The 18,946-nt window shown below is 37.4% G+C and overlaps 1 protein-coding gene across 4 annotated transcripts in view; it reads left to right on the top strand.

Moving 5' to 3' along the window:
• CHRDL1 (chordin like 1) overlaps positions 1–18,946 on the top strand; it is a 115,553-nt gene that overhangs the window by 12,554 nt on the left and 84,053 nt on the right. For all 4 annotated transcript variants that reach the window (XM_059911296.1, XM_059911294.1, XM_059911295.1 and 1 more), the window contains exons 3-4: positions 13,491–13,603; positions 16,217–16,310. In XM_059911296.1, coding sequence (XP_059767279.1) covers positions 13,491–13,603; positions 16,217–16,310 — 207 coding nt within the window. The remainder of the gene's footprint in view (positions 1–13,490; positions 13,604–16,216; positions 16,311–18,946) is intronic.

Raw genomic sequence — 18,946 nt, 5'->3', positions numbered from 1 at the left:
GTAACTCATGAAATTCACTCCTGGGTGACGGCAGAAAGTTTTTAAAAGTTCAGACTTATAAGCATGTGCTGAAATGGACTTTATCGTAGTTTCTGAAAATTGATCATTGTTCGGTGTACTCATGGAGAGATCAGCTATAATTGTGCTAACTGCTCAATCTTGGACAGCCATGGTAAAAAAATGTCTTAAAGATTATATGTAATGAATGTAATTGCTATGTAATTGAAAAAAAATCAGTGTCAGTAATTACAGAAGCATTGTTTAATAGCACCAGTGACGTTACTGTTTAGCTCCTTGTCTCTGCCTTCAGTTCCTGAATTTGCTCCTTCCAGGAATAAGTGGATTTCTGTCTGGGGCATAATTGTCAAAATCCCATGTTTCTGAGGTAATAGGACCAAGGTACTTGATGAAGACCATTATATTTGCATTTATGGTCGGGTTTCTCTCCAAAGTTAGTGTTTGAGTAAGATATTTTCATCCTCAAGACGCATAGCTTGTAAGACACTAGTATCGTAATATGAGATAAATGCCATGTGAGTATTATGAGGAAAGTGCTGATAGGTATAAAGAGAATGAAAAAGAACCTTTAGCTGGGGTACTCTTGTCTTCCCAACTAGATTTCATAGCCTTTGAAAGCATGGGCACTATTTCATACTTTATGATTTATCATTGAGATGGATACCAAAAAAATGCAAAATGAAGTCTGCCAGCTGTACCATCTCATATAATCTATTTGAGCATAACTTGACTTCACTACAGACAACACCTGATTCTTTAAAAGGTGAGCAAAGCTGTGTCTCAAAGGTAGGGTGGAAGGGTATTTTGAGAAAAAGTTAGGCAAGAATGTGTGGAAGCCCATTATTTTTCAAGTTCTGAAAGTGGGTGACATGCACCTTACAACCATGTAGCAAGACAGGCAAAATGCTATAGTGGTTCCAATCCTTGGCTCTGAGGCCAGACTATTGAGGTTTGAATTCCAGCTCCATACATTGACTAGTCATGTCAACTTAGGCAAGTTACCAAACCTCCCTGTGCCTCAGATTCCGCATCTGTAAAATGGTGCTAATAATGCGATCTACGTTGTAGGGTTGTGGTGAGAATTTAGTGAATTTATGGATGTGAAACCCTTAGAACAGAGCCTGGCTCATAGGAAGTGTTCAACAAATTTTGTTGTTGTTTTTGTTATTACTATTATCATCATTCTCATCTGGCTCTATGTTTTTCAGGACCTGGTTCCTTGGCTCCTTTTTACATTTATCATCTACTTCCTTAGCCTTTGAGCCAAATTTGAGCAGGAAAATTTAGATCACTCAGTTTCACACATTGTCTAGCAATACTCTTTAGAGGCTGAATTTGGGGCAAACAGAATCTATTGGCTAAAGCAAGTTATTTGAATTATCTGTGGTTTTCATGAATAGTGGTGAGCTCAGGTATACTGAAAGGATCCATTTAATAGTGTCCATGAAATAACCTGTCTTAAAGATATTTCAGAGAAATGATAGCAACTTGCTTAAAAGGTATATGTAAAGAATACCCTCCTTGTGGCACCGCTGTATACTGTTCCTTTGGAAACAGACTTTCCTGCAAGTTAGAATCTTTAACAATTTGGATGTGAGTATTAAAAATATGTAAATGCACTTGAAACCCACTTTTTGATAGCATGTCTTATTTTAGTGCTTGCTTAATCTTTCAGGGGTCCTTATCTTTTATTATCCCATTTCTTTTTCGTCAAGAAAGGAATAAATCCCACAGCCATGTAGATCACATCGCTGATAATGAAAGCTCATCCAATTCCATATTTTTAGTAGGTAGATCTGATGTCAACTTCTGAGTGAGCTAATTATTTCTGACAGAATAATCCAGAATCAAATACATAATACACAAGCTTCCATCTTAATTTGCGATACGGATTTAAATCGACAAAGTAATTTCTAGCTTACCTCCATCCAAGGTAAGTGGCTGAAGAACCATACTAGTAAGACAATTTATGCTAGCCTAATAATGCCACTTAAGTAGGCTCCTTCATGGATTTGCTTCTAAGCATATACTCAGATTCTTTTTGAAATGTCTAGATAAGTTGTATATATGAAATACAAATAACTTAGGTGTTTGTCATTTAGATTATAAATTTATTATAGAGAAACAGTCATTCTCCTCTCACCAACATGTGGAAGTTTGCAAAAGGTGCCTCATTTAGATGTTTGTTTTGGGAAATTCGTGATTGTCTCTCCTCAGTTAAAGATGCAGGGATTGTTAAAAATCTTTCCTACTCCATTCTAGAACACCATGGAGCAGAAGTCTAATTTGTGTGTGTACCAAGAAAATTGTATTCCTAAGACTTGGCTGAAAAATATACAAGTTATGTCTACAAAGTAATTTTGATTTTTCTGAGTTCTTTTAATTAATAAATGGTTTTGAGCACTTGCGTTTAGTCCAGGAATATAGCTTAATAGAACAATATTAATAATAATAATGGTAATATCATAAAAGGGGAAATAAAAATAGTTACTAGAAATGAATATGTATTCAACCTTCCTGATAAAGAAAAAAAGAAATATTGTTTCCACTTCTCTCACCAAATTTGCAAAGTTTTAAGCAATTAAAATATCCTGTGTTGGACATTTTCACACACTGCAATTGGAAAGTAAATTAGTGTAGCTTCTCTGGAAGGCAGCTTGACAATGTAGATCAGGAGTTTAAAAGCACTGACAACCTTTGACCCAATAAATCTACTTCTAAGGATTTATATTAAGAAAATAACCAGTATTGCATACACTGGTTTATATACAAGAATATATATATTTTTAATTTATTTATATTTCGGCCACACCGCATGGCATGTGGGATCTTAGTTCCCTGACCAGGGATCGAACCCGGGCCCCCTGCAGTGGAAGTGCAGAGCCTTAACCACTGGACTGCCAGGGAAGTCCTTATATACGAGAATATTTTTCATGGAATTTTTTTAAAAAGAAAGAGAAGGAAACAATTTGATACCCCCAAATAGGGGATGGGTTAAGAAATTATGGTTCAACTGTGTTAGTGGAGAATCATGTTACTAGGCATGTGGTATGGGGGAAATATTTAATGGCACAAAAACGTACACAATGTGTTAATTTTAGAATGTAGTTTACAAAATGTATTGGGTTGGCCAAATAGTTCGTTCGGGTTTTCCCATAATGGGAAAATGGAACGAACTTTTTGGCCAACCCAGTATATTGTATATGCTGTTAATTTTATAATAAAAAACTTTATACACCTTTATGCACAGAAAAGAGACTAGAGACTAGAAAGAACTTCCAGTTTTTGGTCTGACATGTAAAGAGCTTCGAAGTTGTCACTCCCATAGGCAAAAAGCTTAAGGAAGTGAAAATCAACAACTCCTCTTAAATGAATCAGAAAATTGAGGTCACAGGGCAAACTGCCTTGTGTTTTTTACTCTGAAAACTGGAAAGACAGGCTAATACAGTTACCACTGCTGGATCCTGGTAGGAGCACTTAGCAGGTAATTGACTAATTGCTGGCAAAGGAGCATGTTCTAGCCTGGGAGAGAAAAACTCTTTCTTCATGAGTTCTACCTCCAGGATCCCCACCAGGTTCTCAGGTTTGGTGAAAAATTCCTAACTGTTTCAGGTAGAGGAGGGAAAAGTTAACCATTTTGAAATAAGCCCAGAGCTCTTTGTTCTCCATAACTAAGGCCTGGCCTCAAGGGAAATGATTTTACCAGAGCCTAACTGATTTGTTTTGTTTTGTTTTTAATAAATTTATTTATTTATTTATTTATTTTTTGACTGCGTTGGATCTTTGTTGCTGCACGGGGGCTTCCTCTAGTTGTGGCAAGCGGGGGCTACTCTTCATTCCGGGTCATGGGCTTCTCCTTGCAGTGGCTTCTCTTGTTGCAGAGCACAGGCTCTAGGCACACGGGCTTCAGTAGTTGTGGCATGTGGGCTCAGTAATTGTGGCATGTGGGTTCAGTAGTTGTGTCTCGCGGGCTCTAGAGCACAGGCTCAGTAGTTGTAGTGCACAGGCTTAGTTGCTCCATGGCATGTGGGATCTTCCCAGCCCAGGGCTTGAACCCGTGTCCCCTGCATTGGCAGGCGGATTCTTAATCACTGCGCCACCAGCGAAGTCCCTGATTTGGGTTTTATCAAAGCCTAACCAACCTGGAAGAAGGAATATATACCCAACTCCACTAACCGTCCTGTCTCACCTACACTGATGGGGAGGAGCAAAGTTAATTAGCACTTTTGAAGGTCACAGCTCAGGGACATGGATCACTAAAAGACTGAGAGCTAATTATACGATTATAGAACACTTCTTCCCCCACAATTTACTACCACATCAATTGGAGTCCTGTATAATAACAGGAGATTGAAAGGACTGCAAGCCTTAGACACTATTTAAGAAGGAGAACTAGGGAAACCCAAAAACAGTGGTGGGGGAGGGGATAAACAAAGACACTAGGTAAATTTTAGCCTCTGACACCATGGCTACAAAAAACCAGTAAAATTAGCCTAACTCCTAGCTAGATTAACATAGAATCTCACACTAATGCTCTACTTACCTCAGTTACTTTTCCCCAGTACATCGTGTCCAACTTTCACCAAAAAATTATGAGGCATGCTAAAAGACAAAAAAATCAATCTGAAGAGAAAAATCAAGCATCAGAACCAGGCTCAGATATGGCAGATATTTTGAAATTATCAGACTTGGAATTTAAAATAAATAAGATTAAGGTACTAAGAACTCTAATGAAAGAAGTAGGCAAAATGTAAGAGTATATGGGCAATGTAAAGAGAGAGATGAAAACTCTAAGGAACAATCAAAAGGAAATGTGAGAAATCAAGAACACTGTAACAGAAATGAAGAATTCTTTTGATGAGCTCATCAGTACACTGGACATGATTGAAGAACGAATCAGTGAGCTAAAGACATGCCAAGAGAAACTTCCCAAGCTGAAAAAAAATTTTTTTTAATTCAACAGAATATTCAAGAACTGTGGGAAATTTACAAAAGGTGTAATGTGTATATAACAGGAATACCAGAAAGAGAGGAGAAAGGAACAAAAGAAATATTTGAAGTAATAATGGCTGAGAATTTTCCAAAAGCAATGACAAACAGCAAAGCACAGATCCAGGGAGCTCAGAGAACACAAAGCAAGATAAGTATGAGAAAACCTACACCTAGGCATATCATATTTAAACTACAGAAAATCAAGGACAAAGAGAGAACATCTTGAAAGATGCCAGAGAATTTATGTCGTAGAGTGTTCTGCCTTTGTTTCCCTCTAAGAGTTTTATAGTGTCTGGCCTTACATTTAGATCTTTAATCCATTTTGAGTTTATTTTTGTGTATGGTGTTAGGGAGTGTTCTAATTTCATTCTTTTACATGTAGCTGTCCAGTTTTCCCAGCACCACTTATTGAAGAGGCTGTCTTTTCTCCATTGTATATTCTTGCCTCCTTTATCAAAAATAAGGGGACCATATGTGCGTGGGTTTATCTCTGGGCTTTCTATCCTGTTCCATTGGTCTATATTTCTGTTTTTCTGCCAGTACCATACTGTCTTGATGACTGTAGCTTTGTAGTATAGTCTGAAGTCTGGGAGGCTGATTCCTCCAGCTCCGTTTTTCTTTCTCAAGATTGCTTTGGCTACTCGGGGTCTTTTGTGTTTCCATACAAATTGTGAAATTTTTTGTTCTAGTTCTGTGAAAAATGCCAGTGGTAGTTTGATAGGGATTGCATTGAATCTGTAGGTTGCTTTGGATAGTATAGTCATTTTCACAATATTGATTCTTCCAATCCAAGAACATGGTATAACTCTCCATCTGTTTGTATCATCTTTAATTTCTTTCATCAGTGTCTTATAGTTTTTTGCATACAGGTCTTTTGTCTCCTTAGGTAGGCTTATTCCTAGGTATTTTATTCTTTTTGTTGCAGTGGTAAGTGGGAGTGTTTCCTTAATTTCTCTTTCAGATATTTCATCATTAGTGTATAGGAATGCAAGAGATTTCTGTGCATTAATTTTGTATCCTGCTACTTTACCCAATTCATTGATTAGCTCTAGTAGTTTTCTGGTAGCATCTTTAGGATTCTCTACGTATAGTATCATGTCATCTGCAAACAGTGACAGCTTTACTTCTTCTTTTCCGATTTGGATTCCTTTTATTTCTTTTTCTTCCCTGATTGCTGTGGCTAAAACTTCTAAAACTGTAGAAAACTATAGACCCAATGCAGCCATAAACAAACAAACAAATAAATAAATAAATTAATAAATTAATTAAAAAAATTGTTGAAAGAAAAAACCCACCAACCTAGAATTCTGTACCCAGCAAAACTGTCCTTCAAAAGTGAATGAGAAATACAGATTTTCTCAGACAAACAGAAATTGAAGGAAATTTTCACCAATCAACTTGCCTTGCAAGAAATGTTAAAAGAAATTCTTCAGGAAAAAGGAAAATAATATACGTTAGAAACTCAGATCTATATAAAGAAAGGAAGAGTGTTAGAGAAGGAGTAAATGAAGGTAAGAAAAAGTCTTTTATTTTTCTTATTCTTAATGGATCTAACAGAATAAAGTTTGTTCAAAATAATAATAGCAGCAGTGTACTGAGTGATTATAGTTGATGGAAAAGTGAAATGAATGACAACGATTTTATAAAGGATAGGAGAGAGGAATTGGGAATACTCTACTATAAAGTACCTGCAGTAACTGTGAAGCAGTATAGTGTTATTTGAAAGTGGATTTAGATTAGTGTAAATGTGTACTGTAAACTCTAGGGCTACTACTAAATTTAAAAAATAAGTATTATTGATATGCTAAGAGAAGAGAGAAAATAGAATAATAGAAAATGCTCAAATAAAGCCGGAGAAAGCAGAAAAAGAGTGGAATACACACACACACACACAAAGAAAAAAAAATCAAGGGAAATGAATAGAAAATAATTACAAATATGGTCAGTTTTAATCCAGTTGTATCAATAATCACTTTAAATGTGAATGGTCTATATACACCAATTAAAAGACAGACTATCAAAGTGGATTATAAAGAAACAAGACCCAACTATATGTTGTCTACAAGAAACACACTTTAATTGTAAAGATATATATAGATTAAAAGTAAAGGGATGGAAAAAGATATAGCATGCTAACACATACTAATCAAAAGAAAGTGGGAGTAACTATATTACTTTCAGACAAAGTAGACTTCAGAGCAAGGAAAATTATGTGTATACCTAACAGAGCATTAAAATATGTGATGCAAAAACTGACAGAACTGCAAGAAGATACAGACAAATCCACTATTATAATTAGAGACTTTTACACCCCTCTATTAGTAATTAACAGGATCCAGCAGGCAGAAAATCAGTAATGGTATAGTTAAACTGAACCACACCATCAATCAACTGGATCTAATTGTCATCTACAGAGTATTTCATCCAACAACAGTAGAATACACATTCTTCTCAAGCTCACATGAAACATTCACCGAAATAGACCACATTCATGGGTCATAAAACACACCTTAACAAATTTATAAGAATATAAATTATACAAAGTACGCTCTCAGAACACACTGGAATTAAACTAAAAATCAATAACAGGAAGATACCTGTAAAATCTCAAAATATTTAGAGATTAAACAATATACTTCCAAATAGCACATAGGTCAAAGAAGTCTCAAGTGAAGTTTCAAAATATTTTGTATTATATGAAAATAAAAATATAATCCATAAAAATTCATGGGATATAGTGAAAGCAGTGCTTAGAGGGAAATTTATAGCATAGAATTAATGTATTAGGGGGAAAAAAAGACCTAATGTCAATAATCTAAGCTTCTACCTTAGAAAACTAGAAAAAGAAGAGCAAATCAAACCCAAAGTAAGCAGAAGAAAAGAAATTTTAAAAAATTAAAGCAGAAATCAATGAAAGTGAACCAGGAAAACAATAGAGAAAAATCAATGAAACCAAAAACTGGTTCTTTGAAAAGATCAATAAAATAGAGAAACCTCTAGTCAGGTTAACTAAGAAAAGAGAGAGAAAGCACAAATTACTAATATCAGAAATGAAAGAAAGGCCATCACTACTACCAAAAGCATAATAAAAAATATTATGAACAACTCCATGTCATCATTGTGATAACTTAAGAAGAAACTTACCAATACCTGGGAAGATACAACCAACCAAAACTCACACAAGAAGAAATAGACAATCTGAATAGGCTTATATCTGTTAAAGAAATTAACAATCTTCCAAAACAGAAAGCACCATGCCCAGATGACGTACTGGTGAGTTTTACCAAACATTTAAGGAAGAAATAATACCAGTACTACTCTACAATCGGTTTCAGTAGATAGAAGCAGAGAGAACATTCTCTAACTCATTCTGTGAGACCAGTATTACCCTAATACCAAAACCAGACAAAGACATGATAAGAAAGGAAAACTGCAGAGTAATATCTCCTGTGCCCAAATCCTCAACAAAATTTTAGCAAATTGAATCAAACAATGTAGGACAAATCCAGTCAAGTGGGATTTATTCCAGGTATGCAAGGCTGTTTCATCATTCAAAAATCAATTAATGTAATCCATCACATCAATAGGCTAAAAAAGAAAAACTACAGGGTGGTATCAATAGATGCGGAAAAGCCATTTGACAAAAGCCAACACTATACAGCAAACGAGAAATAGAGGGGGACTTCTTCAACTTCATAAAGACCATCTATAAAAAAATCTACAGCTAATACCACACTTAATGGAGAGAAGCTGTATGTTTTGCCCCTAAGATCAAGAACAAGGCAATGGTGTCCTCTCTCACCATTCCTATTCAGTGTTGTACTGGAAGTCCTAACTAATGCAATAAGGTGGGAAATGGAAATAAAGTGTATACATATTTGGAAGGAAGAAATAAAACTACCTTTGCTAGCAGATGACATGATTATTTTAAAAATTCCAAAGAATCAACCAAAACACCCTCCTAAAATTAACAAGCAATTATAGGAAGGTTTAAGGATATGAGGTTAATATATGAAAGTCAATTGTTTTCCTATATACCATCAATGAACAATTGGAATTTGTAATTAAAAACAATACCATTTACATTAGCACCAAAAAATGAAATACTTAGGTATAAATTTAGCAAAATGTGTATAAGATCTATATGAGGAAAACTACAAAACTCTCAGGAAAGAAATCAAATAACTGGAAAGAGATTCCATGTTCATGGATAGAAAGACTCAGTATTGTTAAGATACCAGTACTTCATGACTTGATCTATAGATTCAATACAATACCATTCAAAATCCCAGCAATTTGCTTTGTGGAAATCAACAAAGTAACTCTGAAGCTTATATGGAAAGGCAAAAGACCCCAAATTGCCAACACAATATTGAAGAACATCAACAAAGTTAGAGAACTGAAACTACCCAACTTCAAGACTTGCTATGAAGCTATAGTAATTAAGACAATGTGATGTCATTGAAAGAATAGACAAATGGATCAGTGGAGCATAGCCCAGAAATAGACCCACACAAATATAGTCAACTGATCTTCAACAAAAGGAGCAAGGACAATTCATTGGAAAAAGGATACTCTTTTCAACAAATGGTACTGAAACAACTAGACATCTGCATGCAAAAAATGACCATAAAAAATAACTTACAAAGTGGATCAAAGACCTAAAATACAAAACTATAAAACTTCCAGAAAGAAACATAGGAGAAAATCTAGGTGACCTTGGGTTTGTTAATGAGTTTTCAGATACAACAAAAGTATGCTCCATGAAAGAAAAAATTGTTAAACCGGACTTTATTACAAGTGAAAAATTCTGCTGTGCCAAAGACACTGTTAAGAGAGTGAAAAGACAAGCCACAGACTGAGGGAAAATATTTGCAAAATGCAGATCTGATAGAGGACTTGTACTGAAAATATACAAGTAACTCTTAAAACTCAACAATAAGAAAATGAACAATGCAATTAATAAATGGGCAAAAGAGCTAAACAGATACCTCACCAAAGAAGATATATACATGGCAAACAAGTATATGAAAAGATGCTCAATTTCAAATGTCATTAGGGAATTGCAAATTAAAACAACAAATGAGATACCACTGCACACCTATTAGAATGTGGAGACAGTTCCTGCTGTCTCCACATTCATTGATCATGGGAATGCAAGATGGTACAGTCACTTTGGAAGACAGTTTGGCAGTTTCTTAAAAAGCTAGATGTAGCCTTACTCTAAAATCCAGCCACTACACTCCCAGGTATTATGCAAATGAGTTGAAAACTTATGCCACACAGAAACCTGCACACAAGTGTTTTTAGCAGCTTTATTCACAATTTCCAAAAATTGGAAGCAACCGAGATGTCCTTCAACAGGTGAATTGAGAAACAAGCTGTACATCCATGCAATGGAATATTATTCAGTGATAAATGAGCTGTCAAGCCATGAAAAGACTTAGAGGAATCTTAAATGCATATTGCTAAGTGAAAGAAGCCAGTCTAAAAAGACTGCATACCCTATGATTCCAACTATATGGCATCTTGGAAAAGACAAAACTATAGAGACAGTAAAAAGTCAGCGGTTTTCAGGAGTTGTGGGAGTGGAGTGGGGGAAAGATGAATAGGCAGAGTAGGGGATATTTAGGGCAGTGAAACTATTCTGTATGATACTATAATGGTGGATATATGTCATTATACATTTGTCATAACACATAGAACTATGCAAAGAGTGAGTTCTCATGTAAACTATGTACTTTAATATTAATATATCAGTATCAGTTCATTAATTGTAACAAATGTACCACACTAATGCAAGACGTTAATGCCAGGAAAAAGTGGGGGTGAGGTGAAGAGGGGATATATGGGAACTTTGCGTACTTTCTACTCAGTTTTTTGGTAAGCCTCTGTTGAAAATCAATAGACCCATAAGTGTGGGTCCTTGTCTGTTTTTTGACTCTCCATCCTATTCCACTGGCATATTTGTCTAACCTTTTTCCAACACCACACTATCTTGAAAACTATAGTTTTATATTGCCTTGAAATCACATAGTGTGTGTCTTCCAACATCTTTCTTTTTCAAAATTGTTTTGGCTATGCTGCTTCCTTTGCCTTTCTTTAGAAGATGTAGGACTATTCAGATTATCTATCTTTCCTTGAGTAAGCTTTGGTAATTGTGTCTTTCAAATAATTCATCCATTTCATCTAAGATGTTAACTGGTGTAAAATTATTCATAATATCTCCCTTTTATCCTTTTAATATCTGTAGCATCTATAATAAAGACCTCTCTTTTGTCCCTATATTAGTAATTTGCATCTTCTCTCTTTTTATCTTTGTTAGTCTTGCTATAAGTTTATCAATTTATTGATTGTCTTAGAGAACCAGGTTTTGGTTTCATTCATTTTTTTCTATTGATTTTGTTTTCAATTTCATTGACTTCTGTTTTTTATTATTCATTCCTTCTATTTTCTTTTGGTTTATTTTGTTCTGCGTTTTTCTAGTTTCTTAAGGCATTGATTTGAGATTGTTCCCCTTTTCTAATAGGTACTTAGTGATATAAATTTCCCTCTAAGTACTTCTTTAGTTGAATCCCACTAATTTTGATATGTTGTGTTTTTATTTTCTTTTAGTACAGATACTTTCTACTTTCTCTTTTGATTTTTTCCTTCAGTCCACAGGCTATTTATGAATTACCAACATATTAAAAGTGGTTTCTTCTTGTGCTGGAATTGTGTGTATGGAATGTTTCTTTTTCTTCTATATACTTTTACGTTTTTATTTTTTCTTTTTCTGTGTTTTCCAATTTTCTACACTGAGCAGGCATTACCTTTCTAATTAGAAAATAATCAATTGTTATAAAATAACACTCTACATTTTGTAGCACTTTATAATTTACAAAGAGCTTTATCTAATTCTCCAACATTTGCTTGACAAACGTATAATCCATATTTCATAGATGCTGAAAATTGAGATTGACAGAGTTAAATGACTTGCTCGATGCCACACAACTAGAGCTAGTTAGGATTCAGACCCAGATTTTCTGACTCCCAGTTCATCGTCCTGAAGAAGTTGGAAATAAAGATTTGAAAAGTAAATTTGAATTTATCTTGTGGGAAGCTGGAAAGAATCACAGAGGGTCTTTGAAGCAATAAGTGACATTTGAGGCATTTATCTCAGTGTAGTTTTCATTTGAATCTCTGATTACTAATGAGGTTGAACATATTTTCCTGTTTATTGCCTGCTCTCATTTCTTCTCTAAATTGCTCTTCATGTGCTTAGATCATTTTTCTATTGGATTGGTTGGTCCTTTACTTATTGATTTGAATGATTGGAAAATATTCCAGATGCTAACACTGTATTTATATTAATAATTTATTTGTTGGAAATATCTTCTTCCTGTTTCTTGCTTATCTGTCTTTTCTTTATTCTTTCAATTTTGATCATCAAGGCAGTATCTACTGGGGAGTGTGTGGGGAAATTAATGTGTTTGCAACAAGAGGTGTCTCAGTTTATTTTGACCTTGTATGATGGGAAGGAGGATGGGAAGCAGGAGATAGAAGAGGATGGGATTGGAAGACAAACCACATGATTTGGAAATTCATTTACTAGTCATTTGTCAGTTGCTTACATTTATTGGCCACAGTGTGCTGGGCCGTGTGATAGATGGAGAGTGAAGAATAAATGTTTTCTACATTCGAGGACCTTTTACCTTAATGGAGAAATGAGAGATGTAAAATAAGACAAGTAACACAGTATGTGCTCAAGTAACTATGGTACAAGATAAGCTGTGGCTATCAAAGATTATATTCCAGCAAAGGGGAAGGAGACATTACTTTTAGTTAATTGAGAATTGTTTAAGCAAGAAGTCTGTACGTTGAATGAGAACAAGGACTGTGTGTGTTTCTGCTCAGCATTTTATCCCCAGCACTTAGCATAGTGCCTAACAAAGATCAAGTGCCCAAGTATTTGTTTAATGATGGAATGATGTTAGCATGTGTGAACAAAGCCTTTTATAGGGACCTAACACAATGTGTTTAGTTCATCACTCTACACCACCACCAGGCAGCTCTGAGAATGTTCTGATAGATCAGCATTTCAGACCTTAGCTTCCATTTCCAAAGCAAGGGAGCACAACCTTTTCCAAAAAGACACACGGCATGCTCCCTTATCTTACCATTATAATAGCAGTAGTCAAGATTTTGGCTTCACTGTCAGGCAAACCTGAGTTAGAGTCTCATGTCAGTTACTAACTCGTTATATGACTCCTGATTTCCTTCACCTATAAAATGAGACTAATAGTGCCTACCTTACCGGGTCATTGTAGAATCAAATAAGGAAAGCATGTAAAATACTGAGCCATCATACGGGGTTCTATAAATATTCCCTATGCCTCTTCTCTTGATGTACACTAAAATGGATGGAACCTGTGATTGCCTTTGGATTTTGTGATTGGTCCATGTTTTCTAACCGGCATATTCTATCTCCTCCCTCACAGATTCAGAGACATATTGTGTGTTTCAAGACAAGAAGTACAGAGTGGGTGAGAGATGGCATCCTTACCTGGAACCTTATGGGTTGGTTTACTGCGTGAACTGCATCTGCTCTGAGGTACAATCTCCGATGGCATTTGATTTCCTACTTTGCTCCTCAGCACACAGAGATGCTTTCAAGTGCCTAGATGGCCAGGGAGCATGAGTGATAAAAACGTAAAAGAAGTTAGGAAGCAGATTGTAAGGAAAAATACACATCTCCTGTCTTTTTCGTCTGTTGCCTTTGGCTTGATTTTCATGGGATCTCGATGAGTATTTGCTATAGATGGATACTTAATGGTCTCTTAGCCAAATGATACAGGGCATGGAAAAAGTGGAGTGGAGGAAAAAGCTCAATGTAATGCCTGGATTGTGAGACAGTATCATTTTTGAATACCACTTTCAAGACTGGCCTTTAGAGAAGAGATTAGGACAGATTATAAACTGGTTCATATGGAGAGTGTATTTTATGTTATTTCAGCCAATGACTGTAATTAGGATTGAGGTTGTGAAACCTTGGCCTGTACCTTGTGAGGATTAGAGTTCCCTTGGCTTGGCCTTGGCTCCAGTCCAGTCACTCAAAGAGGCATTTGGACAGCTTAAATGCCATCTTTGCAATAGACAAAGCAGGTAGTCCCATCTTTCCATGGCCCTGACCCAGGACCACAGCTATGGTGCATCTTTCCAAACAAGCCTCTACCATCATATACTAGGCCAGGGTTTCTCAGCCTCAGCCCTGATGATTCTTGGGGACAGATCATTTCTTGCTGTCGGGAGCTGTCCTGTGCATTGTAGGATATTTAGCAGCACCCCTGGCCTCTATCCACTAGAAGCCAGTAGCACCAACCCCAGTTGTGACAACCAAAAATGTCTCCAGACATAGCCAAAGTTACTTGGGGAGCAAAATGGCCCCTGGTAGAGAACCAAGGCATTCAGCCAATTGGGAAAGGAGGCCTTGTACTAGGCCTTGAGGATTGAGAATTCTGAACATATAGAAAGAATTTTCAAGACTAGCCTCTCACTTGAGATCTCATGGATGAACTGCAACTCCTCGCTAGTGCCCAGGCAGAACAGGAGCATTCACTTGCAAGCCTGATTCTTTTGCCATTTGAATAGAAACTTGGGCTTTCAGAATTTTGAGCATGTGGAAACCTAACCTTCAGGCAACATTAGGTGGTCTTAACAGGCCACAGGGCTCTAGAATCAAGACAGACCAAGTTTCCAAGCCTGGCTCTGCCACTTCTGAGCTGTGTTATGTTCAGCAAGTTATCTAACCTCTCTGAGATTCCTTCAACTTCTTCTCCTTTAAAATGGTGTAATGGTATTACCTATTTCATAGGGTTATGGTAAGGATTAAATTCACTAATCCATCTCAGTCACCTAAAACAGTGCTTGGTCACAGTCAATATTCGAGAAATGCTAACTGCATAACATCACTATCATTATGGTTATTATTTTTATTAATCTATTAACTCTAAAACAGAAATCAGTATAAGGCATTAAGGAGGAATCAGTTGAGACCTCAGCCAGGTGCAGTGATTTCTGATATGCTTTGGTGATCTCGCTTCAAGGTGACACCACCTGGCTCTGAGGAGTGTGACATGTAAGGAGGCTCCGTGGTGTTTCCAGACGCAATGCTCCAAAAATTTATTCTAGAAAATACATGAGAAAAGAAAAAGATTTGTGGTAAGGTGATTCAAATTTGGGTTTTAGAAGCCTGCCTCTTTAAATAGCTAGGGCAGTTATTAAATAGAGCATCTGGAGACTGATTAACTGCCTGGTATGGCATGATTGTGTCAGATTCTTGACCCAACGCGTTGGAAATGGACAGCTAACCCTTGGGGGCTGAGGCTTTGCTATCTGCAGGGCAGTGAAAATGTTACTGTGATCCCAATGCCAATGGCTCAAGTGCTAGGCATCTTCTCTCTACATCCTCTTCATTACCCTCTCCCCCCACAAGAGCCTGATGGATACAAGTAACCCGTACTTCAAATGAATTATAGATGGCAAATGTTAATGCAAAATTGATTTCCAAAGTCTTCCTTTGTTCTAGCAGTGGCTGAAAGCTGTCAGAGCTAGGGATCTTGTCATTGTAAATCAGGCAGGGACCCAGTCGCCCCCTCCCCCAGTCATACTAGCTAATCAGTTCAATTCCAAACTCTAGCTTGTTCTCAGTAAAATTTTGACTTGAAAAGGAAATGAGAAGAGGAAGCACTCAGTCTTCGGGACCAAGGCAGAGTTATGTGGAATCCAGGATCCACGTGCTAGGGCTATCTCCTTGCCCAGGGGTGGGTAGCAGCTCAAGGGACCCATTGCTCATTAATCCCTTCCTTCCATGACATTGGGCAGGTGATTATGAAATCACACTAGGCTCTTGGAAAAGACGTGAAGAACTGGGGAATGGTAGAAACGTCACAGAGCCAAGTCAGAAGAAGCCTTCCAGTAATTGTGGGAGGCTTTGAAAACTGGGGCAGTAGTGATCCTTAGGAAATCATGCCAGTAAGCTATCAACCAACCCAGCGGAGGTGCTAGTGATGAGAAAAGGAAAGAAAATGCTGATTTCATTCAGTTTCTCGGGAATGTGTTATTCACTGTCTGGGTGAGTCCCTGCATGACTGTTTCCCAAACTGGCATGATCCCAGTGACCTTGAAAAACACTTATTTTGTTATTGTTGTTGCCTCTCTCTTTCAGAACGGGAATGTGCTTTGCAGTCGAGTTAGATGTCCAAGCCTTCATTGCCTCTCTCCCGTGCATATTCCTCATCTTTGCTGCCCTCGCTGCCCAGGTAAACCAGTTCGCCTCTTTCTCTTCTGGCTCTCCCTCTTCCACCAACCCACCCCTTTTCCCTAATTCCCCAGAAGGGGAAACTTCCAGACAGGAATAACAATAGGGCACTTTCAGGCAGCGCGTGCACCGGCCTCTAAATACTGTTTATAGCCCAAGTGGGCTATTCAAGGCTCTAATAAGTTATTGGGTACCCAGTAACAGATTTTCATTAGGCTTTTAATGATTTGAAGGTGGATGTCAACTGGGGGAAGGGAATTGTGGCCCAGAGATTTTTCTTCCATAAACAGCCTCTTCCTGCCGTGGGCAGCAGACACCAGGGGAGTTGTAGCATGGAGGCACGTGTCCTACACAATTAGTGCTGGAATTGCATTTGAGCATAGCTTCTAAATGATGAGGGGCTATTCAAAAAATCAAAGGAGCTGAACCAGTGGGGTTTATGACAGTATAAAGCTGCCTGCCTGCTCCAGACTGTACAGTTATTATGTATACATTGTTCAGAGCAAGGCTAAGGGGAAGGCAGGCAGAGACTTTTTCCCAAGGCTATTAGGACGTCTACCTTCATGGTCTGTGGCTAGGGTGTTTGAGGCAGGGGCTGTGTCAGTGACACTTTGTTCACGTCTGGGGCCTGGCTCCCACACCAGAGGCATGCAAGCACGGAATGATTCAGAGAATGCCCATGGGCCTGACAGCAGTCCTAGGTAAGTGATCATCTTGCCATCTAGGTAGTAGAAGCTTTGTAGTCCTGTGAGTTGATTCTGTTTCCCTTGAGGACAGAGTTGGGGTCCATGGGTGGACTTTAGGGGGGGTTAGCAAACCTTTTAAAATTGTTTGCAGTTTTTGGTGTAACAATGTATGTGTGTAAATTCCTTTAGAGAAGATCCATGGTGTTCATGACCCTAAAAGCATGAAGAACCACTAGCCTCTGGCATAAATGGTGCTTTTTAAAAGTAGTGAGGAACTTCCAGAACTTACAAGAGAGAAACCAAAAGTGTCAGGGCAGAAGTGGTAGGAATGAGGCTAGGAATGAGGTTCAGTGACAACTCGGTTAACTGAAATGTTACAGGAATGGAGATTTTGTTGAATAGAGAAGAAACCCCCAAGCCCTTTTTGTCACCACCTTTATAACTTATACTTTCTTACATTGGTAAATACACTCTGATTCTTTGGGATTCTTTCCCAGATGGCAAAAGATCATGCCATGTCACAGGTTTATCATGCTGAGTATTGGTGACCATAGTATATGCTTCAGGATATGAGAGACTGACTTGGCATATCATCAACCTAAAAGTTGTTCTTTGAAATAAAATCAATCCCTAAATGAAGTTTACCATTCTTGTGTGTGTTTATTTGCTTCTTCTATTTAAACTGGATTACAAGGGTGTAGTATGGGAGGATTCTTTCTTTTTTTTCATCTGGCAGGTTGCCTGTCAAATAGCCTTATAAAAGCTTCTTATCCCAGAAGTCTCTAAAAGTGGTCTAATGTCAAAGGAATTGATCTAAATGGCTGTGCAGAAATTGTTCTTTCCTGGGAAGGAGGTTGGGGCAGGGCCCAGACACAGAGCATAGGGTGGAAGCGCACAGAGTGGAAGATGGCTGTCATCTACCCCAGCTGCATAACAGGAAGCAATTACTGAGAAAAAGGGAAAGTATAAGCTAGCAGTTCTTTTGAGAGAAAAAGAAAGTATTAAAAGAATTGAGGTCATAAGTCCCAGAAAAGATAAAATGGAAAGAAATAAACACCATTATCTTTAAGACTTTAAAAGCCCATTTTATGGAGTATAGAAACCAGCTGTTCCTTTCCTTTTCCTTCTTGTTCTTGCAGGTCACTTCCTTGTGAGTTCATTTTTCTTGTTAACTGTAACCTTTAACAGTTCTTTCTGTGGGTAGTGATACTGAAGTTCCCTAATCCTTATACGCAAAAATGTCTTTATTTGGCCCTCATGTTTTTAAAATATTTATTTATTTATTTAGGCTGTGCTGGGTCTTAGTTGTGGCACACGGGATCTTTAGTTGCAGCAGGCAGGACCTTCTTTTTTAGTTGTGGCGTGCAGACTTCTTAGTTGTGGCATGTGAACTCTTAGTTGTGGCATGCATGTGGGATCTAGTTCTCCGATCAGGGATCGAACCCGGGGCCCCCTGAATTGGGAGTGCAGAGTCTTAACCACTGGACCGCCAGGGAAGTCCCTTGCCCTCATTTCTGAATGATAATTTGGCTGGGTATAAAATTATAGGTGCACGTTTATTTTCCCTCAGCACTTTGAAGATATTAATAAATGGTTTCTTGACTTCCTTCGTTTGTGGATAAGAAGTCTGCTCTTTGATTATAGTTCTTTCATAGGTAATCTGTCTTCTTCTTCTTCTAGCTTTTAAGATATTCTGTTTTCTTTGATGCACACAATGAGGTGTGTTGATGTATGATTTATTTTTATTTAGCCTGCTCAGCACATGATTTTGTTTTCAGCCAAAGGACTCAAATTTCTCTTCAATTTTAAGTCATTATTTTTGTGAAAATTACCTCTCCTTCTCTCTGTTTGTTCATTCTTAATCTTGTCTTTGGTATATGTCATTGCAGCTCATTTAATTTACACTCTGAGTCTCTTAATGTCTCCTTTATTTTTTCCCCCTAATGATATA

Source organism: Balaenoptera ricei, chromosome X (genome assembly GCF_028023285.1).
Source record: "Balaenoptera ricei isolate mBalRic1 chromosome X, mBalRic1.hap2, whole genome shotgun sequence".
NCBI lineage: Eukaryota > Metazoa > Chordata > Mammalia > Artiodactyla > Balaenopteridae > Balaenoptera > Balaenoptera ricei.
The sequence above is the reverse complement of the archived record's forward strand: the minus strand, read 5'-3'. Positions and strand labels throughout refer to the sequence as shown.